Source organism: Anolis sagrei, chromosome 4, assembly GCF_037176765.1.
Source record: "Anolis sagrei isolate rAnoSag1 chromosome 4, rAnoSag1.mat, whole genome shotgun sequence".
In the NCBI taxonomy this organism is placed as follows: Eukaryota; Metazoa; Chordata; class Lepidosauria; order Squamata; family Dactyloidae; genus Anolis; species Anolis sagrei.
The window spans coordinates 123,945,397-123,971,337 of NC_090024.1; the positions used below are offsets into that span (position 1 = coordinate 123,945,397).

Consider the following 25,941-nt stretch of genomic DNA (forward strand, 5'->3'; position numbering starts at 1 on the left):
AGCAGTTCATCCGGCACAAGCATTTAACCCATTGTGCCACTGCAGCTCCACAACCATCAGCACATGAAGGTATGCGTCTTTTAAATCTATAAATACCATAAGGTCATTTTTTGCAAAGATTTCCTTTATAGTCTGCAGAGTTTATTTTGAATCTCAAGTTATCTCACAAACTAATTTAGATATTTGAGAGTCAAAACCAATCAAGGTGTACCATTGCTCTTCAACATGGTGAAGAATACCAAGTAAGTTGAGAGCTTCTGATCATTTGGTACCTCTTTCACTGTCCCAGTGTTTATCAGTTGTAATTCCTGCATTGCCACTAATCTCTTGTATGACTTCCTTGTGAATTCTCCACACACAAAACAAGCTCAATTCATTTTTTTTTTGCATTGTTGATACAATCTGTCTCTTTTCTCTATTCTCAGCCAAAATATTTTCCAATGTTTCTTCCTCAAATAATGTAAAAGGGACAAATACCAAATAATTACATGACTTACTTTCCACATCTCAATGCCTTAGCCATAATGACCTTTATTCTATGGTCACAACACTAAAGAATCACATATAGCATCCACTGTAAACTCCAGTATACTTTGTTATCCTATCTATTCAAACTTTGCAAACTTATATCCTACCCCTCCGATATTTTCTGGATCCAAAGCATTATTGCTCTTAAAAACAAAAATGACCTTATCACCAGAGCTGATGCAGCCTTGTGTGCTTCTTTGAGAGAAAAAGAATGCGAACTACTACTGATCGAGATGCTACATGGAAGCCATGTGTGGTGGATCACTCCTTGTGCCATCCTGATAATCGTGCTCTGTTTCTACCGAGGAGTAGGGGCAAACTCCACAATGCTCTTATTAGACAGAGTGTTCTGAAAATAATGTACAGATGTTATCACTGCTAGCTATTGTGTATACCATGACATTAATGAGCATGTTCCAGTAGTTTCTGAACTTGAACTGCATTCCTGGTCTTCAAAAAGGCAATGCTTGATTTGTTTTGGTTGTGAAAGACTGAAATGGAGTCAAGATCCAGCTATTTAGGTTGAAAAGAAATGTAGAAAAGTGAGGATTGGTGTGGTGAAGCACTGGGCAAAGAAAATGATGAAGGTCAGACTATGGAAAATAATCCTGAATGTTAATATTGTAAAAATCAAATTATCGCAGAGCCCACCCACCACTTGCCTGTGCCACAGTGTCTGTTTCCCCAAAGTCAATGATTGGATTTTATAAATTATTCTGACAATCATAATATCCTGGAGGAATGAAGAGAAAATGCAGAGAAACAGAGGCTTATTCTTGAGGAATAGTTGATTTCAGAAAGAGAAGGAGGAACTCTAGATTGGATTACTGTAATGCGCTCTACGTGGGGCTGCCCTTGAAAACGGCTCGGAAATTCCAACTGGTCCAACGGGCAGCGGCCAGGATGTTAACTGGCGCTCCTTACAGAGAGAGGTCAACCCTCCTGTTTAAGGAGCTCCATTGGCTGCCGTTTACCTACTGAGCTCAATTCAAGGTGCAGGTGCTTACCTACCATGCCCTGAATGGTTTGGGACCTGTCTACCTGCGTGACTGCATCTCCGTTTATGAACCCACGCATTCCCTTCGTTCATCCGGAGAGGCCCTGCTTGCGATCCCACGCGTCACAGGCGCGTTTGGTGGGGACGAGGGACAGGGCCTTCTCTGTGGTTGCCCCCCGACTCTGGAACACCCTCCCCAAAGGCATTAGACTAGCACCCACGTTGGCAGTCTTTAGGAAGAACTTGAAGACCTGGCTATTCAGATGTGCCTTCCCAGAATAGGATAATCTCCAGCACTATGTCCCAGAAGCACTTTATTAGAGTTAAGACTCTCTGCACATAGCTTTTATAGGAGCCTTCTTCACAAGCTTCATCTCCCCAGCTGGCATGCCAGTGAATTGAAGGTACATTATTATAGATATCCTCAATCTCAGAATCCCATTGTTCCACATCCTAGTCTCCAGGGCAGCAGAAAACAAGCTTGCTCCCTCCTCCCTATGACTTCCCCTCACATATTTATACATGGCTGGCTATCATGTCTCCTCTCAGCCTTCTCTTCCTCAGGCTAAAGAAGCCCAGCTCTTTAGGCTAAACATGCCCAGCTCCTTAAGCCGCTCCTCATAGGGCTTGTTCTCCAGACCCTTAATCATTTTAGTCACCCTCCTCTGGACACATTCCAGTTTGTCAATATTGCTCTTCAATTGTGGTGCTCAGAATTGGACACAATATTCCAGATGTGGTCTAACCAAGGCAGAATAGAGGGGCAGCACGACTTCCCTGGATCTAGACACTAGGTTTACGTTGTGAGCTCAGTCTTCCTTCCATACATCCTCCTGCCTGTAACAGCTGCTGGTTCTGAGAAGATTTGGATCTCTTTAAACTCGAAGGAAAGCAATGCCAAAGTTCCCTTGTGAGGTGCAGTGGGGTACACAAGGGAATGTGGGTTTAATGGGATGTCCCTACTGCCGGGCTGTGGCTGGGGAACGGGAGGCAAACCTTGCAAGCCACCCTGTAGGGGCAGTTCTCTCCCAGGCCCAGAGGAGGCGATATCACCCGTACTAATTTGTACATATCCTTATACAGGATCCTGCCACTGGAAAGAAAGCACAGGTGGGTTAATAGGGCTACTCAGGAAATGGGAAAGAGGAATCAAGTGCATAACGGTAGCACCAGAAATGTCCATTTTCTCCTTTTATTGCTAGGTAGGAAAACGTTCAAGACAATCGACTCCTGTGAAAACACAGCTACCACCTTCTCCATTCCACTTTGTTCCCAACTCAGATAGAATACCTTCTTCTAATTAAGACATATAGAAGTAAAGTAGATTCCAGGAAAGGCTATGAAGAGGTTAAAAACGATCTGAGGAAACGATAAGATGCCTACTTGCTGTCTAGGGTCCAACATAAACTATCCTTCACCTGGGAAAAGTCAGGAAATGTTTTTCACAGTCAGCGATTTGAGGGAAATCAATACACTTTAATCTACAGATGTGAGTTGAAGTGCTTACATCGGTTTAATTTAAAACTTTTTGCATATGGAAATCAATGATCAAAGCATTGCTAAAAATCAAAGTAGAGTCCAAGATTGCTTATCTCCACTCTAGGAGAGTTCAATAATTTGCTCTGTTAAAGGAAAAAGCTATATTAATGACATTCCATACTTCATAGTTCCTGATAATCAGATTCAAAATGATCAATATATGGAAAATCTATTTCATGAAGCTGTTCAGGGTACTGAAAGAGACCTTGCCAAAAGGAAAATTGAACTGTTTTGTTGCCATGTGCAGGACAGAAGCGAATGATAGTGTGCAAAGTTAGTGAAAGCTATGATAACTTGATTTGTAACTGTAGCATTGTTATATCAAAATGCAATTCTTTGTGGGACAGTTTGAAGCTACATGATCAAGAAATCTCTCCTTTACAGTTTGAGTCCATAGAAACGTCGTTAAAATGCTTTAAATGGTTACGATCTCATGCAAACTTGAGATACGAGGGGTATTTTTAAAGTAAGGACTGTTTTGTTGTAGACACCAGTAGTTCGTGCGCATACTGCAACGAGCGCATGCGTCGTGTACCGGCATGCCTCGGGAACAACTGTGCTCGGTTTCCGCTCTGTAGCTAACCTGTACGGTTCTGTTCTGTGCTTTAAAAATGTTTAAGACTATCAACTCACCCGCCGCATGTGAGGTTCGCTCAGTGATACAGTTTTTGTCAGCAAGGAACCTGCCTGCTGCAGAAATTCATCGACAGATTTGTGAAGTGTAAGGTGATACTGTTATGAGTGAAAGCAAAGTGCATAAGTGGGTACGACAATTCAAAGATGGCCGTGACAACGTCCACGATGAGGACCGCTCCGGTCGCCCTTCTTTGATTACAGACGATTTGGTGGCTTCAGTTGAAGCGAGGATTCGTGAAGAGGGTATTTTAAAACTGGTTCAGAGGTATGATAAGTGTTTGAACAAACATGGCAACTATGTCGAAAAACAGAGTGACGTATGTACTTTCTGAAAATAAATTTACTTTTTTGAAATAAACTTTCGTTGTGTACTTATGTTCAAACGGACCTTACTTAAAAAATACCCCTTGTATATGCAACATCTGAGGACGGAAACTTGCTATGGCCACAGTTTCTGATCCCTAAAAAGTCAGGCTGAAGATCACATGTTTTAACTGATATACATTTAAAAGAATAACAAGTCTGCAAACTTTGTGTTTTGTTTGTTTGTAATGCAATACAACTGTTTTGGTTCGCTCCTGACACGATAAATAAATACTGATATACCCTGTGGAAAAAGTAACTTCAAAAGTAAAATCACAGAATCATAGAGCTGGAAGACACCATATGGGCCGTTCAGTCCAACCCCATTCTGCCATGCAAGAAAAGCACAATCAAACCACCCCCAACAGATGGTCATCCAGCCTCTGTTTAAAAGCCTGCAAAGATGGGACTTTCACCAGACTCCGAGGCAGAGAGTTCCACTATTGAACAGCTCTCACAGCCAAGAAGTTGTTCTTAATGTTCAGGTGGAATCTCCTTTCCTGTCATTTGAACCCATGACTCTGAGTCTTAGTCTCCAGGGCCTCAGAAAACACACTTGCCCCCTCTTTCTTATGACATTCATTCAGATATTTAAACATGGCAATCATATCTTCTCTCGATCTTCCCTTCTGCAGATATAATTACAAAAAATAGTTCCCTAGTCTCTCCACATTATTGATGTGTTACTTTTCTATGTGTAATGTCTTTATCTGTATAGGTATCTATATCCCATCCTGACCTGTGCTGTGCAGACAGATTTAATGGAGGAATATTACTGTAATCAATCCCTAGATATCACAATATATACCTATATCATCTATATAGATACATGTCTGGGGAACACAAGATGGAGGGTACAATTGTACTCATGTTACTCTAGAACAGGGGTCCTCAAACTTTGTAAACAGAGGTCCAGGTCACAGTCCCTCAAACAGTTGGAGGGCCGGATTATAATTTGAAAAAAAATGAATGAATTTCTATGCACTCTGCACATATCTTATTTGTAGTGCAAAAAGAAAAACATTTTAAAACGAGATGGTAAAGGTAAAAGTTCCCCCCTGACATTAAGTCCAGTCGTGTCCGACTCTGGGACTCTGAGGCTCATCTCCATTTCTAAGCCGAAGAGCCGGCGTTGTCTGTAGACACCTCCAAGGTCATGTGGCCGGTATGACTGCATGGAGCACCATTACCTTCCCACCTATTGATCTACTCACATTTTGCATGTTTTCGAACTGCTAGGTTGGCAGAAGCTGGGGCTGACAGCGGAAGCTCACACCGCTCCCTGGATTCGAACCTGCGACCTTCCGGTCAACAAGCTTAGCAGCTCAGTGGTTTAAATGAAGAACAATGTTAACAAATATAAACTTATTAGTATTTCAATGGGAAGTGTGGTCCTGCTTTTGGCTGATGAGATAGGATTGTTGTTGTTGTTTCTTGTGTACTTTCAAGACTTAGGTTGACCCTGAGCGAGGGCCGGGTAAATGCCCTTGGAGGGCCATATCCGGCCCCCAGGCCATAGTTTGAGGATCCCTGCTCTAGAGAATGCATTATAGCCACCTTTGTGAATAGAAAGTAGGACTAGATAGGTCTTTAGTCTGATCTACTTAGAATCATAGAATCATAGAATCAAAGAGTTGGAAGAGACCTCATGGACTATCCAGTCCAACCCCCTGCCAAGAAGCAGGAATATTGCATTCAAATCACCCCTGACAGATGGTCATCCAGCCTCTGCTTAAAAGCTTCCAAAGAAGGAGCCTCCACCACACTCTGGGGCAGAGAGTTCCACTGCTGAACGGCTCTCACAGTCAGGAAATTCTTCCTCATGTTCAGATGGAATCTCCTCTCTTGTAGTTTGAAGCCATTGTTCCGCATCCTAGTCTCCAAGGAAGCAGAAAACAAGCTTGCTCCCTCCTCCCTGTGGCTTCCTCTCACATATTTATACATGGCTATCATATCTCCTCTCAGCCTTCTCTTCTTCAGGCTAAACATGCCCAGTTCCCTAAGCCGTTCCTCATGGGGCTTGTTCTCCAGACCCTTGATCATTTTAGTCGCCCTCCTCTGGACACATTCCAGCTTGTCAATATCTCTCTTCAATTGTGGTGCCCAGAATTGGACACAATATTCCAGATGTGGTCTAACCAAAGCAGAATAGAGGGGTAACATTACTTCCTTAGATCTAGACACTATGCTCCTATTGATGCAGGCCAAAATCCCATTGGCTTTTTTTGCCGCCACTTTCGTTCTTATGTTCTTATTCTCTCTATGCTTCAGCTCTAATTCCAAATGGGATATTCAGTCCCAGCTCCTCTTTCTAATCTATGTTTTTTGTTGCATTCAGTGTCTGTCTTTTATCACTACAAAAGAAGAAAAAATCCAGTCTCGCTGAAAAACATGAAGGGCCATGAGCTAATAGAATCTGACTCAATTATTTCACAGAATAACATAATTATATTTCAGCTAGGTAAAGGGAAATTTTGTCCACTTTGTGAAATTTTCAGATTGCAAAAAAATCAGAAATGATCCATTTAAAAAAAATTGAACATTTATGGGGATTTTATATCATCCCTGACAGAACGGGCAGTTCCGATACCAGCTGAAGAAAGATTTGAAAAACAACACTTTCAAGCTATCCTTTTTCAGACCCAGCATAAGGTTGCTTACGATGTCAAACAAGGCATTGGCTAAGCACCATCACAACAAAACACTGGGAACATTGAAACTCTCATAAGGAGACCTAAAGTAGCCTCTTTGAAACATGCCAGAAATGTCTGGCTAAGAATGACTGAAGTGAATACATTAAATATAAGGGTGCCCATGTCCATGACAACATGATTTTTCAGTACATTGTACTAAATTATTTTAAAATAGTGTTACTATCTCTATATTTCACAAAGATGCCACAGGAAAAAAAAATCAAAAGATTGAACATTAAGTCTAGTTTACACATTGGCTCTCCAGTGTCTTTAGATCAGGGGTCCTCAAACTAAGGCCCGAGGGCCGGATACAGCCCTCCAAGGTCGTTTACCCGTCCGTTGCTCAGGGTCAACCTAAGTCTGAAATGACTTGAAAGCACACAACAACAACAACAACAACAATCCTATCTCATCAGCCAAAAGCAGGCCCACACTTCCCATTGAAATACTAGTAAGTTTATATTTGGGTTGTTGTAGGTTTTCCGGGCAATATGGCCATGTTCTAGAGGCATTTTCTCCTGACGTTTCGCCTGCATCTATGGCAAGCATCCTCAGAGGTAGTGAGGTCTGTTGGAAGTAGGAAAATGGGTTTATATATCTGTGGAAAGACCAGGGTGGGACAAAGGACTTTTGTCTGCTGGAGCTAGGTTTGAATGTTTCAACTGACCACCTTGATTAGCATTTAATGGTTTGGAAGTGCCTGGGGGAATCTTTCTTTGAGAGGTGATTTGATGTGCCTGATTGTTTACTCTCTATTGTTTTACTGTTGTAATTTTTGAGTTTTTTAATACTGGTAGCCAGATTTTATTCATTTTCATGGTTTCTTCCTTTCTGTTGAAATTGTCCACATGCTCTCACTTCTGCAGGAGTCTACCGTATACCATGCAGCTATGGACAAGTCTACATAGGGACCACCAAACGCAGCATTGCCCAAACACGAATCAAGGGACATGAAAGGCACTGCAGACTACTTCAACCAGAGAAGTCAGCCATAGCAGAGCACCAGATGAACCAACCTGGACACAGCATTTTATTTGAGAACACAAAAATGCTGGACCACTCTTACAACCACCATGTCAGACTACACAGAGAAGCCATTGGAATCCACAAGCATGTGGACAATTTCAACAGAAAGGAAGAGACCATGAAAATGAACAAAATCTGGCTACCAGTATTAAAAAAACTCAAAAATTACAACAGCAAAACAACAAAGAGTAAACAATCAGGCACATCAAATCACCTCTCAAAGAAAGATTCCCCCAGGCACTTCCAAGCCATCAAATGCTAATCAAGCTGGTCAGTTGAAACATTCACACCTAGCTCCAGCAGACAAAAGTCCTTTGTCCCATCCTGGTCATTCCACAGATATATAAACCCATTTTCCTACTTCCAACAAACCTCACTACCTCTGAGGATGCTTGCCATAGATGCAGGCGAAACGTCAGGAGAAAATGCCTCTAGAACATGGCCATATAGCCAGGAAAACCTACAACAAACCAGTGATTCTGGCCATGAAAGCCTTCGACAATAAGTTTATATTTGTTAAAATTGTTCTACAGTTTAATTATTGTATTGTTTTTAAATGTCTTTTGCACTACAAATAAGATATGTGCAGTGTGTATAGGAATTCATTCATTTTTTTATTATTATCCGGCCCTCCAACAGTTTGAGGGACTGTGACCTGGCCCTCTGTTTAAAAAGTTTGTGGACCCCTGGTTTAGACAATGAGTAGAGGATGCATGCCTGTAATGTTTATTTCTCTGATATGTGGTAGTGATAACTGCTACAAAAAGTGTGGAAATGCTCTTATTTAAAAAGATTTCCAGAAGCTGGTTGCTTCTGAATATATGGAACATATATACCTTAGATTTTAAAAATAAATAAATAAAAAGCTTCTATTTTTAAACCTCAGTTCAGTCTCTGAATTGTTTTGACTGTTCCAAAAGTCAGTGGAGTGTCATTCAAGAACATTTTTTGGAAGCAAGACTGAGAAAATATATTTCCTTTCCATTCTTGCTTGACTTGGACTTTATGTCTAAACAAAACTGTTGAAGTACACAAGAACATAGTGAGCCTACGTACCATGCAGCCCTGTCATACTCTGCCCAGATCCGCACAAATTCATCAAGGTGGTGTGGTCCTAAGATGGAGGAATCTCGAGTCAGGTATTCAAAATTGTCCATGATGACAGCCACAAAGAGATTGAGCATCTAGGCACAGAGGTAACAAGCAGAATGTACAAAGATCAAATAATAAGTAGATATTGGGAGGAAAACTTTGAGAAGAAACACACAACAAGCTACTTATGCAACTCCTTTCAGAGCCACTTTTTTTGTCTATGTTGCAGACTGCTCTTGTTATAAGGTTACAATTATTTCAGTAACTAACCACAATGATGACATTATATTATACTATGCTTTATCATTTGAGTAGGTGAAAATCTTTTTTTTGTCAATTAGCATGCTATTATAAAAAGGGGACAAGTCAGTGTTGGCATGGATGTCAACAAAAAGGGTGGTTTATATATATGATGTGGGAATGCGAATAAGTACAATATTTCTGGCAGACAATGCAAAATGTGTCAAACCAAATATTAGGGACTGATTGGGTTATAACAAACGAAATGGCGGTCTTAGTACAAACAGAGGGAATGGGCAATTGCAGGGAAATAAAAGAAGCAATAATTGAGTGCATAAGAGCAGGTTTTTTTTTGTCGTGTCAGGAGCAACTTGAGAAACTGCAAGTCGTTTCTGGTGTGAGAGAATTGGCCGACTGCAAGGATGTTGCCCAGGGGATGCCCGGATGATTTGATGTTTTTATCATCTTTCTGGGAGGCTTCTCTCATGTCCAGCATGAGGAGCGGGAGTTGATAAAGGGAGCTCATCCGCCTCTCCCCGGATTCGAACGTGAGACCTGTCGGTCTTCAGTCCTGCCGGCACAGGGGTTTAACCCACTGCGCCACCGGGGGCTCGGTGATAGTATTGGGATGGAAAGACAAATCAAAGTGGACAGTAAATAAATGATATCAGTATATGGTGGACCAAATGGAATTTGAAACTATGGATGTAAAATTAAATGATTCAAAATGTAATGAAAACAGAAGTTGAAGAAGTTGAAGAAAGATGGAACCAGGTCAAGAATTATATTATGAATAAGTCTAGAGATCAGGCCATAAGAAATAGAATACAAATGTTATGCAGTATGTAAATCTAGAAGACTTGTCTCCAAAAGGATTAATATGTGAAAGAAAATAATCCCCATGGTGGTGGTGGGAATTGTAACTGTTGTATTTGTGTATGTGTATGTCCTATAATAATAATAATAATACGAGGGGTATTTTTTAAGTAAGGTCCGTTTTGTTGTAGACACTAGTAGTTCGCGCGCATACTGCAACGAGCGTGTGCGTCGCATACCGGCATGTCTCGGGAACAACTGTGCTCGGTTTCTGTTCTGTAGCTAACCTGTACGGTTCTGTTTTGTGCTTTAAAAATGTTTAAGACTATCAACTCACCCTCCGCATGTGAGGTTCGCTCAGTGATATGGTTTTTGTCAGCAAGGAACCTGCCTGCTGCAGAAATTCATCGACAGATTTGTGAAGTGTACGGTGTAGTGAATCATACCTTTTGTAGGCCGAAGCCGAAGCCTCAAAGACAGTAAGCTGGCCTCCATCTTAGTGAGGAAAAATGCAAGGAAAGCCAGTTCAGCAGAGGGGAGGAGTTTAGCTGCCCCAGGATTGACTAGGACAGATGGGAGGAGCTGAAGCTTTCAGTGTAAAAGGAAGGTAGGCAGCTTCTGACACAGAGAGAAGTGATTTAACATCAGTCAGAGAGAGAAGTGATTTAACATCAGTCAGAGAGAGAAGTGATTTAACATCAGTCAGAGAGAGAAGGGATTTTGAGGTTTTTAAGAGTAGAGAAAGAGAATTGGATTTCAAGCTGAGGGAAGAGGGTAGTTTGAGAGTGAGTGGAAGATTTCCGGAGGGAGAGTGTTGGCAAGGCAGGAGTGGCTATAGAGTGGCCTGGAGAGCCAAATAGCCGCCTGTGAACTGGTGGGAGAGGAAAACACACTAGTTTTTATACACTCTAAAGAGTATTCTAGTGGGATCTAGATGCGCTGAAGGAAATTGCTCACGTCGAAGAACTGGGTTGCCAATACCCAGTTGAGAAGTTCAGCAAGCTTGTTAAGTCTTAGTTAACTGTTTAAGAAGATTGTGCTGTGCTGATCATATATGTTTTCGTGATTCAAAGAAGAATCCAGTTGTTTGTTCTAATATATTCAAATAAACTTTATTCTAGTTCAACTTTACATGAAGTCCTCACATTGATTCATTCTCTCAAGTCGGTTCCAGTAAATGTCTAGCATCTTTTCACCTCTGACACTTTAGGAGGAGTTACAGGAAGGGCTGGGGCACATCAAGTTTTACCTCACACATAACATCAAGTTATATTCTCAAAAGCTATTTGAGTGGTGGCAGTAATACCTTAAGAAACACATAGAGCTCAGGTTGATCCTTATATACGGTGATACTGTTATGAGTGAAAGCAAAGTGCATAAGTGGGTACGACAATCCAAAGATGGCTGTGACAACGTCCATGATGAGGACCGCTCTGGTCGCCCTTCTTTGATTACAGACAATTTGGTGGCTTTTGGTGGCGGCAAGTTTTTATGAAGAAGGCATTTTAAAATTGGTTCAGAGGTATGATAAGTGTTTGAACAAACTTGGCAACTATGTCGAAAAATAGAGTGAAAATAAATTTACTTTTTTTAAATAAACTTTTGTTGTGTACTTATGTTCAAACGGACCTTACTTAAAAAATACCCCTCGTGTATGTATGTGTGTGTGTATATATATATATAAAGAGTAGGTGAAAATGGAACCAATACTTTCTTGATTCTACTGTATATTTTATTCCATTAATCCATGTTGGAGCATGATTTGTTAATAAGGCTAGAATGTAGAAGCTAGGCAAGGGAGAACTCACCAAAAAAGAGCAGAAGAAGATGAAGGAGACAAAGTAAACATATGCCAGATCTGTGCCGCACTGCTCACTCGCATTTTGTCCAGATGTTGCTGTGGTGTCTGACTCACATCCTTTACCTCCTAGGCATGAAAGCATGATCTCCTGCCATGCCTCCCCCGTAGCACTCCTGCAGGCAAAATAAACCCACCATGCAAGTTTACTGCTTTGCTCAGCAAATTTTCTTTGCATTTCTAATGTCATTGTGTCCAGGACTGGCCTGTGATTGAGTCAGACAGCGGTCAGAAATTCTATTTCAGACATCATATATTGTTATCCAAATAGAATTAGAGGTGGTAGTGGTGATGGAGAGGGGTAACTAGTCCACGCAAGCACAGTTTGTACTGAGACAAATTTAGCTAATTTACTGAATTACTTTATCAAGATTCCACATGAATGCAGTTGGTGAATAACATTGAACACAAGCTGGGATATGCAACCATTTTCATAGTCCCTTCCAAATATTTATTTATTTATTTATTTGATGCATTTATTAACCGCCATTCTCAGCCCTTTAGGGCGACTCATGGCGGTGTACACACATATAAAAGACAATTTACAAAGAGGCAATTACAACAACATATAAACTACATAACAATTACAAAAACTACACTAAAAATCCGCTTCGTCTCATAGTGGAATCATAACCAATCTCATATTCCTTGTTCCATTCCAGTCATCTTTACCACATTGTTCATGCTTCACAAACATCTTCCTGATAGTGTTCGTGCAGAACGCCAGGCTTACATCAATACATCATTGTTAACTCACCAATTTGATTATGTCCAATTAGAAAAGAAAGCAAGGCGGCTAAGTATGATTTCTAATTAGACCCAATCAGATTTTGGAGGAAGGTACATGGGAGCACTACCTCTGTATCTAATTAGATGTTGTGCATTCTTGTAGGAAAGCTGATTCTCATTTTGGCAGACATTTTCCTAGGTTAATGGGTCATGATGAAGCAGTGGATGGTAACAGAAAGAACATTGCAGACTTCTGTTACTTCAGGGAGGGTAAACAGCAATTTTTGTCCACAGATCCTTTTAGTGCCGTTCTGCCTTTTGTAGAATGTTAACTGGCTTCTGAACATGGCTAAACTTTACATAGGAAAAAGAATGTTCAAACACAGAAAATAAAGAAAATGGTGGTGCAGGCATGTATAAATTGTAACCCATTAAGCTGGAAGAAGATCATTAGTCAACTGCTTGCAGAAGTCTAGTTACCTGAAGAGAAGCATGAGAGAACCTAGGAAGCTGCGAAAGTTGTTGTGACGGTTTATGTGACTTTCTTCATCTAATTTGATATTCCCAAAAACCTAAAGACAAAGACAAATTAAAACTCAATATAGCAAGGTTGATGATGCAAAAATGAAATTAAATGAAATATTGTGAGAGTAGAAGTTTTCCAGCCCAGTTATGTGCAAAAATGAAATTAAATGAAGTATTGTGAGAGTAGTTTTCCAACCCAGTCATGTGCAAAGGAATTGTAGTCTCCTTGTATCTCCTGTCTCTGAGGGATCACAACAGCTCCAAGGCAAAGGGAAATAATTGTGGTTGGTGTAACTGAGATTATAATTTTTCTCCCTAAAATTTGGGCAATTTGGAAAAGGGAAATAATTGTGTATTGACAAAGGCTTTCATGGCCAGAATCACTGGGTTGTTGTAGGTTTTTTCAGGCTATATGGCCATTCTCTCCTAGGAGAGAATGCCTCCAGAACATGGCCATATAGCCCGAAAAAAACCTACAACAACCCAGAAATGATTGTGGTTAGTGTAACTGAGATTATAATTTTTCTCCCTAAAATTTGGGCAATTTGGAAAAGGGAAATAATTGTGTATTGATGAAGGCTTTCATGGCCAGAATCACTGGGTTGTTGTAGGTTTTTTCAGCCTACATGGCTATTCTCTCCTAGGAGAGAATGCCTCCAGAACATGGCCATATAGCCCAAAAAAACCCTACAACAACCCAGAAATAATTGTGGTTGGTGTAACTGAGATTATAATTTTTCTCCCTAAAATTTGGGCAGAATAGCAGAGCTATTGCCACTCATGGTAGGTACATTCTAGACATGGTTAGGTTCGGTCGGAATCTTCGTAATTCGGATTAAATTCAGAAAGATTTGCTTTTTGAAGCGATTTTGAAGTTTTTAAGGAAATTGGAAGTCCCTTTGTCCTTCCAAAGCTTTTCCCGCCATTTCTGTTACGAAGCAGTAAGTGAGTCGGAAATGATCCAGCTTTTCCCTGCTTCTGGGCTGGAGCCTGGGCAGAGTCTAAAACAAACTGGATGTATTTCCTGCCATTCCTTTCCCTTCGCTACTCGGCTGGAGCCTGGGCAGAGTTTAAAAACAAACTGGATGTATTTCCTGCCTTTGCTCCCCACCCCCTTTCTGGAGTAAAACAACTACTTTCAAAGTAAAGACCGCCCAATGAGACAGGAAGTAACACTTTCAAACCATTAAGGAACGATTCGGAAGTCACAGAAGTTTCAAAAAGTTTCGAACATTTTTTTCTGTGAAAATCGGAATTGACTTCCGAATCAAACCACCGGTGCCCCCTACATCCGAAATAAGTTTTGAACTTTTTTTTTTATCACACAAGCCTAGTACATTCATTTAACTTTTATACCTGTTAACCAACTCCATACATTACATGTCTAAAAGCTGCAAATTTGGCATAACTGGGGAAACAAATGGAATGAAAGAAATGTATGGTGACAACTTTTAGCTCTCCCCGGTTGTATCTGGTTCAGTAAAGCAGACTATGGCAGCTAGATACCAAATGATATTCTTCAGAGAAAAAGATAAATTAAATCCTCCACTCTTCCCTTTTTTTTAAAAAAAAATGCAGTATTTCATTTAATCAACATGATGATTGCTAGGGACAGTCTACACATTACATTTTATGTAATAAAACATCAACAGAGCTTCTCTCATTGAAAGGAAGCAGTTTGCATAAGAGTATTTGCTGTGGATAATGATGGCCACATTTCAAAAATACCATGAATCAATGGAAAGTTATTTTATTGGCATAATAGATAGGTTTGTAGCTACTTTTAAAAGTTACCTTTAAGGAGTATTTTCACTGTTATACTATGTAAAAATATTTTTTCATGTTTTATGTTCTTCTATCATCAATACTCTGCCCCTCCCTCCAAAAATAACAGAAAGCAAAAGTAATTATTGATGAAATAAGTAATATAAAGTAAAGACTAAAGTTATTGAACCATAATGTGCGGACTGAGTTGGACGATGTTTTTAACTTGGTGAATGGTTTTATATCTATTTTAATATTTTTAACCTATTGTTTTATGTATATTGTTTTAAAATGTTATTTATTGCTTAGCATTGAATTTTTGCTGTTAGCCGTTCTGAGTCCCTTCACGGAGGTAGAGAAGAATGGGATATAAAAGTTCTAAATCTTGTTACATCCCATATAGACTACTGCAACGCACTCTACGTGGGGTTGTCCTTGAAGACTGTTCGGAAACTTCAACTGGTCCAGCGAGCGGCAGCCAGATTGCTTATTGGAGCGACATACAGGGAGCATACCACTCCCCTGCTGTGTCAGCTCCACTGGCTGCTGGTTCAATTCCGGGCACAATTCAAGGTGCTGGTTTTGACCTACAAAACCCTTTACGGTTCCGGTCCAGTGTATCTGTCCGAACGTATCTCCCTCTACGTCCCACCCCGGAATTTGAGATCATCTGGGGAGGCCCTGCTCTTGACCCCACAGCTATCACAAGTGAGGCTGGTGGGGACGAGGAGCAGGGCCTTCTCAGTGGTGGAACTCACTCCCGGGGGAAATTAGGGTATCAACATCCCTCCTCTCCTTCAGGAGGAAGGTAAAGACGTGGTTGTGGGACCAGGCCTTTGGGCAATCTGACATTTAGACATGGCAGCCAGATGGATAGGACTGAAAGGACTGACAATTGTGGAATTGGAATTTGACTATGAGATTGTGAAACGCTGACCGTCAATGAGGTTTGTATTGGTTTTATTGCTCTTATTAGTTTTATAGTTGTTTTTGCCTATAATAATTATTGTTTCTGTTAATTATGTTACTGCCAGAATTGCTGTTTTTGTTAACTGATGTTATTGTCTTTTGTTGTTATGTGATGCAGGCATCGAATTGTGCCTTGCTTTTGTAAGCCACCCTGAGTCCCCTCCGGGGTGAGGAGGGCGGGGTAGAAGCAATCGAAATAAATAAATAAATAAATAATATAACAAGTTACTTGTTTTCATGATTATAAAAAAAAAATCATGGCAGTGGATTTTTTTTAAAAGAACTACAACAAAAAATTCACATCCCTCCATATATGCAAGTTTAAGCTTTACAGATTTTATTATTTGCAGATGATTTACGCTGCTATATTCCATTTTTAATAGGGATGTTGATAACACCACTATTCATCTTCAGCTGCATTCAAATGAAATCGGGCTTAATCAGCAGTCAAATCTTTGGCTGCTGCAAGGAACAAATTGGTAGGGTGGCTGGTCCTGGCTGAGAATGCATTTTCTCATGCATTCACTCATTCGGGTGGGAAAGATAGGACTGAGGCAGAGGAATGCGAGAGGAGTGGGTACACACATGCATTTCTTTGTGCACTTGCTCAGGTGTGTAAGGGGATGGGACAGGGAAGTTTGGTGGGGAAAGAAGAGTACACTCATGCATTCCCTTGCTCATTTAACTGCGCAAAGGGGGAAGTAATAGAACAAGGCAGTGCAAGGAAGAAGGATATACATATTCATGCTATTGTGGACTTATTCACTCACATGTTTGAGTGGGTGGCTACAGGTTGGACGTGTGTGTTCCCTTGTATGCTTGCTCAAACAAGTGGGGGTGAGATGGGATAGGAACCATGGGAAAGGAAGGTGCATGCACACATTTTATCAGATGCTCACTCACATAAGTGTGGTGAGGGGAAGAGATGGGGGTGGGAATGTGTATTCCTTCACACAGTCACTCGCTTGAGCAGGGAGACTTGGAGAAAGGAGATATGCTGGGGGAGCATGAGGAGAAAGGATGTATGAGAGTCCCTATGCAGTCACTTGCTTGGGCAGGCAGATGGAAGAGGATGGGATGAGATGTGGGTGAGACATGAAGAGAATGGGCACTTGTGCGGGTTCTCTTGTGTGCTCAGGAAAGGAATAGTTGGGTAGAGTGAGGAGGGCAAGTGATGTGCAAGATTATAGGGTGGCATTGCCCTTTCAGGCTTCCCTTGCCCTCCCCCCACCATCCCATTCTTCCTCATGTTCCCACATCATCCCCCGCCCAGCAACACGAATTAGTGAATGGATATACAGGGAAACACACATCCCATTAACTACCTTCCACCTGCCCATCTGAGTGCACAAGAGAATCTGCATGTGGCCAAGTTCAGCCAACCAGTCAGTGCAGGTACATTTTGTGTGTGTTAAATATGGTTTGGAGCGAGATCGAGATTGTTTGTTTGTTTGTTTGTTTGTTTATGTATTTCGGCGACTCGAGGTGGTTTACAAGGCAAAATTCAATGCCATAGAAACACAAGTACAATATGAAAACATTAACATCAATAAAATCATAACAGTAACAATAAAATATAAATCAATAAATTCTCTTTAAAAACATTGTCCAGTCTCATCATGTAGTTGCTCTGATTCCTATGTCCGTTACTCAGTATTTGCAAACACTTGCTCGAATAGCCATGTCTTGAGTTTTTTCCGAAATGTTATGAGCGAAGAAGCCAATCTGATCTCACTTGGGAGGGTGTTCCATAGCCGAGGGGCCACCACTGAGAAGGCCCTGTCCCTCGTCCCCACCAGAAGTACTTGTGATGAAGGTGGGAGCAATAGCAGGGCCTCCCCAGACGATCTTAAAGTCCTCAATGGCTCATAAAGGGAGATGCATTTGGACAGGTAAGTTGGGCCAGAACTGTTTAGGACAGTGGTTCTCAACCTGTAGGTTCCTTAGATGTTTTGGCCTTCAACTCCCAGAAATCCTAACAGCTGGTAAACTGGCTGAGATTTCTGGGAGTTGTAGGCCAAAACACCTGGGGACCCACAGGTTGTGAACCACTGGTTTAGGGCTTTATAGGCCAAAGCCAGCACTTTGAATTGTGCCCTGTAGCAAACTGGCAGCCAGTGGAGCTGGTGCAACAGGGGGCTTGTATGCCCCCTGAGAGCCACTCCTGTTCGTAACCTGTTAGTTGTGATTTTTATACTTTTGTAGAAACCTTGTGCCCCTAATCTCCAAAAGTTACTTCCCAAAAGTGCTCTCAACATGGAGTATATGTTCTGTATGCTGATCTTGTGAAACTTTACTTAGTCCCCTGACATGACAAGAGTGAGATGAGCGGTATTTCTAAAATTTACTTACCTGCATGCCAATGATTGCATAAATGAAGAAGAGCATCGCAATCAGGAGGCAGACATAAGGAAGGGCCTGAAAGTGGAAAACATTACATAGGTGTGTTTTATTATATTAGCAACAATTACTAATGTAAAATAAATATATCCTGCTTTTCCTTCATAAAATACAACTAATGAAGGTTGCTGACACAGTGAGACCAAAAGATATTAAAGTAATGTCAACATAACGGAAGTGGGTTTTCATTTTTTCTGAAGAATGTTGTGTTTAACTCATTTGCTTTAGCAGAGCTGCACAGCATGGGAAAAGTGAGGACTGGTTATCTCTCTCCAGGAAAATCCATAGTTGACACACCAGTTGAAACTGGTGCCAACCACTCTATGACACAGAATCCACCTCGGCGTCCAGTGACATGGATAGATTGAGAAGTACTTCTTAGCTACACACCTGGTCCTTCAGGCAACCCCATCCAATACAGATTATTTACACAACCCCCGGACCCGAGAACCACCAGTCCACAGAATGTATATCATCAGTATTCAGTTTCAGTTTACTGGTCTTCGTTTAGCTCATAGCTGCATCTAGGCTCTGCACAAATTATGCAGTCGAGTACTGGACAACCTCCCTAGAAACTCTAAAAGGTGTAGTATCAAATTCTTCAGATGATCAACTTTTTCCTCGAAGTACACAGCAATTATTTCACAGTGCGTGGTCATGAGTTGCATAGTTGAACTCTACTGATGTAACCAAAGGGCTCATCACCACTTGAAATAATCCTACTGTTGTGGCTCAGCGTCTTGGCAGCAAAGCTGCTACCGGTTGTAAGGAAAGGAGGAGTAATGCTGAGTCAGAGCTGGATCAGCGTCAGCTGGAGCGTATTCGAGATATTTTCTTAGCGCCTAGCGATATGGAAGATTTTGCAGGGTTTAGACCCGAGGATCTGGAAGAAGGGGATTACCGGGGAGTAAAGCGGGTTGCCAATGAGTCTGATAGTGATGAGGAAACGTTGAGTAAAAGGCTTAAAGATACAGCTGACAATTCCAGTGCAGATGAACTGGAAGCCAGTAATGAGGACATGGAGGAGGAATTGGACTGGACTCGGGTTAGGGAAATTCAGGACATATGTAATCAGCCCACGTCCAGTGACGAGTTCGAGGGATTCCAAAGTACATGGCAGGAAGGTACATCTTGGCAGGATTCTGAATTAGATCAATGATGGCAGCGTTGGCAAGGTAACGAGCCAGCAGCTGGGGGAGATGAACCAGATGATAGCGATTATAGCCAATCAAGCGATAGTGACTGTTAATAAAAATGGGAGCTCTGGGATATGTAGCTTTGCAGGGGACAAAGCGTTTGTGCTGCCTAACCTCTGTTTGGGTCCTGGGTTTCCAGTTATTGTGTCTTCTTGTGCCTTGACTTCGGATTGGACTACGTAAGTGACTTCTCCTTGCCCCTGACTTTGGAAACGTTCCTGGACCACGCAACTGCTTTCTGGACTTTGTTTACTGCTCCTGCCTGTATATGACCAAGGACCGTTTGACTCCATGTTTATCAACGCCAGCGTTTGCTCCTGCTTTCCTCTTTCCCTGAGTTTGAGTCCTGGGATAATCCGGCTTTTCTCCCTCCTTTGTTTACTTGCCAGAAGGCCTTTTGTTTTGTTAACTAGCACTGCTGCTCAAGTGCTGTTAGTCTACCAGAGACTCATTAAAGACTTTTGTTAACCCTTAAACTGCTGTGTGATACAATCTTTGGTGCCCAGTCACAACACCTACTTAGTGGGAGGTTGAGGTTGCATTCCTAGTAATATAATATGACTTTTTGGGCTCTCTCATTGCTGCATAGTAGGCACAACTAAGAATCAACTGATTTCTGATTGCATTTGCTCCAAGACTTGTGACATGTACACTTTAGTCATTATTCAACTGCTTCACTGCCCAAAGCACTGCCCATTTCTCCATTCCATAATAAAATCAAGGCGTCGACAGAATCACCAGCTATATCAGCTAAAAAAATCCCCCAGAGCATTCAAGCATATTTCATATTTCATAATCTCTGGGGGCCGATCATTTTATTAGCACCACCCATTTCTGCAGGTAGGATCTGCTACCAAATCCTTTCGTAAGGAATTGCACTATTTTGTGGTGTATGACACTCTGAATGAAAATATCTGCAGTTCAGGTTGTGGAGACTATGTCTAAACTTGGAAAGTAAACAAGATGTCAAATTTTACCTTGAATGACTGTACAAAAGTCCACAGCAAAATTCGGATGGTGTAACCTTGGCGAAGTAGTTTGATGAGACGGGCAGCTCGGAATAATTTTAGAAAGCTCATGTTGAAGCTGCTGGTATTTACCAGCTATTAAAAATATCAGAACATGAGTGAGAAAAAGAAATAAAGAAACAGTTAAAGAAAAAAAAATCACATCTATCCCCATGCTTTCAACTCTCATGAAGAACAAGGAGGGAGAAGGGAAAGGAGCTTCACCTTGCTATCCGTCAAGATAATCTCGGTAATACTACCAATTACAGTAATGAAATCAAAGATGTTCCAGGTGTCACGGAAATAATTCTGCAAGAAAATGTGAAGAGAGGGGAAGAAAGGGGCAGATTAAACCACATTGTGAACATCCAGATAATAATAATATCCTGTAGAGATCAAAAACTGCACATATAACTAAGGATGTATCTACACTGTAGAATTAATGCAGTACTTTAGGTGCCATGGCTCAATGTCATTTTATGTAGTTTTCAAAGTGTTCAGCTTTCTCTACCAAGTCCTAGGATTTCATATCATTGAGCCATGGGAGTTAAAGTGGTGTCAAACTGCATTAATTCTACAGTATGGATGCTTCCTATTATAGCTGGGTGTACATACAGGGGGAAACCCTACATTCTCATCTAATTCAATTAGGGCTGGGATACTACTGTTACCAAAAAATACAGTGGAATTATGACAAGGCTGGGATTTTTACTCATGATTCATATCCATGAGGTCACAGTCACATTCAACAACCTTAAGAATCCTCGTCATCACCATCAACTTCTTTTAAAAATTTCTTTGTCAGATCTGATCCATCTATTGAAGCATTCTTCTCAAATCTGAGTTTTGCTTTCCAGAAGGAATCTACTGATCAATCATGTTTACCTATATGTTTGATCATATATAACTTGGTGTCAACTGGACACCTAAAATGTATCTCTCCACATACCAGATATCCAGAGAGTCAAACAGCTGCTTGATCTATTGTATCTTTAGGAGGAGCCTGAAAACGTGGTTGTTCCAGTGTGCCTTCCCAGAGTAAGGAAATACACTCAGCAATAAGTCCCTAAATGCACTTTATCACTGATTTAGGATTGTCTGCGTGCCCCAGCTCTACCTGAAAACTCTATCCCAGTTATATCGTACCTTGTCCATGCCCAGGATTATTTTTAATTTTTTTAAATTTAAAATTATTACATTTGGCCCAGCCATAGGTTTTAAATGCTTGTTGTTATTGTTACTGTTTATTGTTTACTTTTGTTTATGAGATTTATTTTAACTGTTGTATTGATCGTTTTCTTATTGCTTTTACTGTTGTTGTACTTTGGGCTCGGCCTCATGTAAGTCGCACCGAGTCCCTTGGGGAGATGGTAGCAGGGTATAAATAAAGTTTTATTATTGTTGTTGTTGTTGTTGTTGTTGTTGTTGTTGTTATTATTATTATCTTTCCTCCAAACTAGCGAGAACATAAACATGATGGAAATATCTTGATCTGACCTAGAAAGGCATTTTATTAAGAGCAAACTAGATTTCAAATAACCGGAAAGTTAACATGCAACCCAAAATATTCTGAAACTTACCAGAAATCCAAAGGCTATAATTTTCAGGACACATTCTAGTGAGAAAACCATGGTAAAAGCAATGTTCAGGTACTTCAGAGCCAGTTCATAGGTGTAGGGAGCAGAATAGTACTGCCAAAAAGAGAGAAGGGGGAAGCATAATAGGCTGAACTCCATTTGCACCAATATAACAACCCAAACATTTGCCACTGTTTTACACATTCTCATTAGAAATGAACGTGCTACATTCATTTAACAACAGATATTTGTCATATTATGGAGGGATTAGGTTTACAAACAAAAACAGATTGTCTTCTCATTTGGAGTAACATTATCCATTCTGGTTAGAGATGACTGCTAGAGTGCCACCTTTTATTTTTCTCACTACGCTATAGATTGGTATGTTGAAGCTGTTTTGTATATAAGGTGTAACAAGTCAGAAAAGTAAATGCAATTAACAGTTACCTAATAAAAGCATCAGATTTGATTTCAATATGGTAATTTTCCTATTACTGTACCTCCTTCTCTGCCTCTCAGATCTCGCACATGCGCACTTGCACCACTTCATTACAGTCTTCAGGAACAAGATCTGAGAGGCAGAGGAGGAGGTACGGTAATAGGATACAAGGGCTGGCCAGACAAGTAAAAGAGTTGTGTTTTTCTGGGCCCAGAGCCACTCTACCCCAGGCGCCCCGGAAGCCTGCAGCTTGCTCCACCCTTCACTTTCACCTTCCCGTTGAGGCACCCCTTCACCTCACCATCGGGACTGCATTAAGTCCACAAATCCTGATGAATGGATTTTCTTCTACCATACTTGTTCAGCGTCGCCCTTAATGCTTTCATGCAGTCGCTGCATATGGCAGGGTTGCGGCCACTGCCGTTTTTGAGCTCCCCCATAATATGCAGCAACCACAGATTCTCCAATCCAGAAACCCGCTCTATACGATGACTCCCAGTGTATAAGACTACTCCCGCATATAAGACAACTCCTGTGTATAATACTACTCCTGCGTATAAGACGACCCCTGACTTTTGAGAAGATTTTCTTGGGTGAAAAAGTAGTTTTATACACCAGAAGATACTGTAGATATTATTTGATGTCTGATGGGAAATTCTGGTAAAAGCGGAGGTTCAAAGTAGGGTATGTGATATATTTGTGTTATCAGGCTCTTAATACATCTGCCGAAATAGGTAGAAAACCTTAAAGAGCACAAGAAATCAAGATTTTCAAGAATTACATAACCAACCTGGATCTACAACTAATTATGGTTTCTTGTCAACCATTAATTACATTCATATGTTACATTTTAAGTATATCACTCCCTATCTAAAACATAACCAGGGTCGGCTCAACCCATTACACAAAGTAAGCATTCGCAGTATAGTTGATTTTGCCCAGGGGCGCTCTTGAGGCGCTCTTGGGGGGAAATAGACCTTGACATATGCGAGTTGTAGTTACTGGGATGTATAGTTCACCTACAATCAAAGAACATTCTGAACTCCACCAATGATGGAATTGAACCAAATATGGCACACAGAACTCCCACGACGAACAGAAAATATATATCAGTGATTGCTTGGGGGGAGGGCGCACCAAAATACTGTTTGCTTACCGTTGAAAATTACCTACGGCTGCCTCTGAACATAACACATGGGTTAGCCTTTATGTGCATTTCTAAGTGACAAGACGTCACGGCTCAATGGTAGAGCATTTTTTGCAGAAAATTATTCTTACTCTAGAGCAGTGGTTCTCAACCTGTGGGTCCCCAGGTGTTTTGGCCTACAACTTCCAGAAATTCCAGGCAGTTTACCAGCTGTAAGGATTGCTGAGCGCTGAAGGCCAAAACATCTGGGGACCCACAGATTGAGAACCACTGCTCGAGAACATATAGTTTTAGTAACAAAGTTACCAAGCCTAGCAACTGCCTTGTATGCCCAATAGTTTTGTAGCACAAGTGGGGTAGATGTCACCATACCATCTACTATGGTGAAGTATAGGCACGTATCTTGACCTGGGTACTTATGAAAATGTCTTTTAAAAATGGTTAAACCAGAACAATTAAAATGAACACAGCAACAGATCCAGATGCAGGAAGCTCAAGGCAGCAAGACATTCTTTGTATTTCTGAAGTCATATGTTCTTCACACAGCGACAATATGAATGTGAGTTGTGACCTAGTTACCATTAATGCTGCGAGCTTTTCTTCCAAGTAATAGCAACAGGTAAGGAACACCAGCCTGCCACACTGTCAACATCTGAATATGTATTAGGCCAAAGGTAATGCCAATCATATTTGTAGACACATTGCTTAAATGTATGGTTTCCTATTTATTTATTTATCATATCAGGAGTGAACCAAACAGTTGTATTGCATTAAAACAAACAAACAAACAAAACACAAAGTTTGCAAACTTGGCATTCTATTAAATGTCCTTTGACCAGTAGCTGGCTACTTGGAGTGCCTTTGGTGTTGCTATAAGAAGGTCCTCCATTGTGCATGTAGCAGGGCTCAGGTTGCATTGCAGTAGGTGATCTGTGGTTTGCTCTTCTCCACACTCGCATGTTGTGGATTCCACTTTGTAGCCCCATTTCTTAAGGTTGGCTCTGCATCTCGTGGTGCCAGAGCGCAGTCTGTTCAGCGCCTTCCAAGTCGCCCAGTTTTCTGTGTGCCCAGGAGGGAGTCTCTCATCAGGTATCAGGCATTGATTGAGGTTCTGGGTTTGAGCCTGCCACTTTTGGACTCTCACTTGCTGGGGTGTTCCAGCGAGTGTCTCTGTAGATCTTAGAAAACTACTTCTTGATTTAAGTCGTTGGTGTGTTGGCGATATCCGAACAAGGGATGGGCCAGAGATGTCACTGCCTCGGTCCTTTCACTAGTTGTTGCTAGTTCCTAATGGATGTCAGGTGGTACAACAGTGGCTAAACAGTGTAATTTCTCCAATGTTGTAGGATGCAGATCCCTGTATAGTTTCTCATGACAATAATTAAATATAGGTATTGGGTTTGGCTTGGGTCCCCTTTTAGCTCAGCTTAGACACCCTAGGAGACTGCCAGCTTCTCCAACTCATAATTATAAGCCATCTTCAAACATTCAACCAATTTGTTTATAGCCTATTTATAACTGAGAATTTGGATCAAAATGAAAGAGAGTGAACTTCCCATATGACAGTTATATTTAAAATGTTCTGACTGGATCACACCATTGAAATTATGGGCAAACCTTTAAACAGCACCCGAAATCCATCTTACCTTCATCATTAGAACAATAGTATTTAGTGCTATCATGGCCATTATGGTATATTCAAATGATGGAGAGACCACAAAGTGCCAGACTCTGTATTGAAAAGTGTGTCGGTTTTGAGGCATGTAGCGGGTGAGGGGTTTAGCACTAATAGCAAAGTCAATGCACGCTCTCTGGAAAAGAGAAAAAAGGAAGAAAGCAATAGAATCTGTCAACTGGTGTACATATTATTGCTAGTTATTACATATAGTGCACTGAGAGGCTTACAGAAGCACAGTATTATATTCATGTTTAAGTGACTAATTATGTATATAGACAAGGAATACAAGTGAAAGAAAATAATTATAGACTTTACATACACAAATGCAGAATAATTCATATTTATCTTGATCCCAATCATAGAATCAAAGAGTTGGAAGAGACCTCATGGGCCATCCAGTCCAACCCCCTGCCAAGAAGCAGGAATATTGCATTCAAATCACCCCTGACTGATGGCCATCCAGCCTATGTTTAAAAGCTTCCAAAGAAGGAGCCTCCACCACACTCCGGGGCAGAGAGTTCCACTGCTGAACGGCTCTCACAGTCAGGAAGTTTTTCCTCATGTTCAGATGGAATCTCCTCTCTTGAAGTTTGAAGACATTGTTCCGCATCCTAGTCTCCAAGGAAGCAGAAAACATGCTTGCTCCCTCCTCCCTGTGGCTTCCTCTCACATATTTATACATGGCTATCATGTCTCCTCTCAGCCTTCTCTTCTTCAGGCTA

At 41.1% G+C, this 25,941-nt stretch overlaps 1 protein-coding gene across 7 annotated transcripts in view; it reads right to left on the reverse strand.

Moving 5' to 3' along the window:
* CACNA1E (calcium voltage-gated channel subunit alpha1 E) overlaps positions 1–25,941 on the reverse strand; it is a 575,426-nt gene that overhangs the window by 49,998 nt on the left and 499,487 nt on the right. For 4 of the 7 annotated variants that reach the window (XM_067467631.1, XM_067467628.1, XM_067467629.1 and 1 more), the window contains 8 exons: positions 25,188–25,352; positions 21,959–22,069; positions 20,604–20,687; positions 20,349–20,474; positions 18,128–18,193; positions 12,998–13,089; positions 11,739–11,904; positions 8,839–8,966 (listed from right to left, as the gene is read on the reverse strand). In XM_067467631.1, the coding sequence (XP_067323732.1) occupies positions 8,839–8,966; positions 11,739–11,904; positions 12,998–13,089; positions 18,128–18,193; positions 20,349–20,474; positions 20,604–20,687; positions 21,959–22,069; positions 25,188–25,352 (938 nt within the window). Of the gene's footprint in view, positions 1–2,521; positions 2,619–8,838; positions 8,967–11,738; positions 11,905–12,997; positions 13,090–18,127; positions 18,194–20,348; positions 20,475–20,603; positions 20,688–21,958; positions 22,070–25,187; positions 25,353–25,941 lie in introns of all 7 variants that reach the window. The other 3 variants (XM_067467632.1, XM_067467630.1, XM_067467627.1) reach the window with 1 other exon arrangement.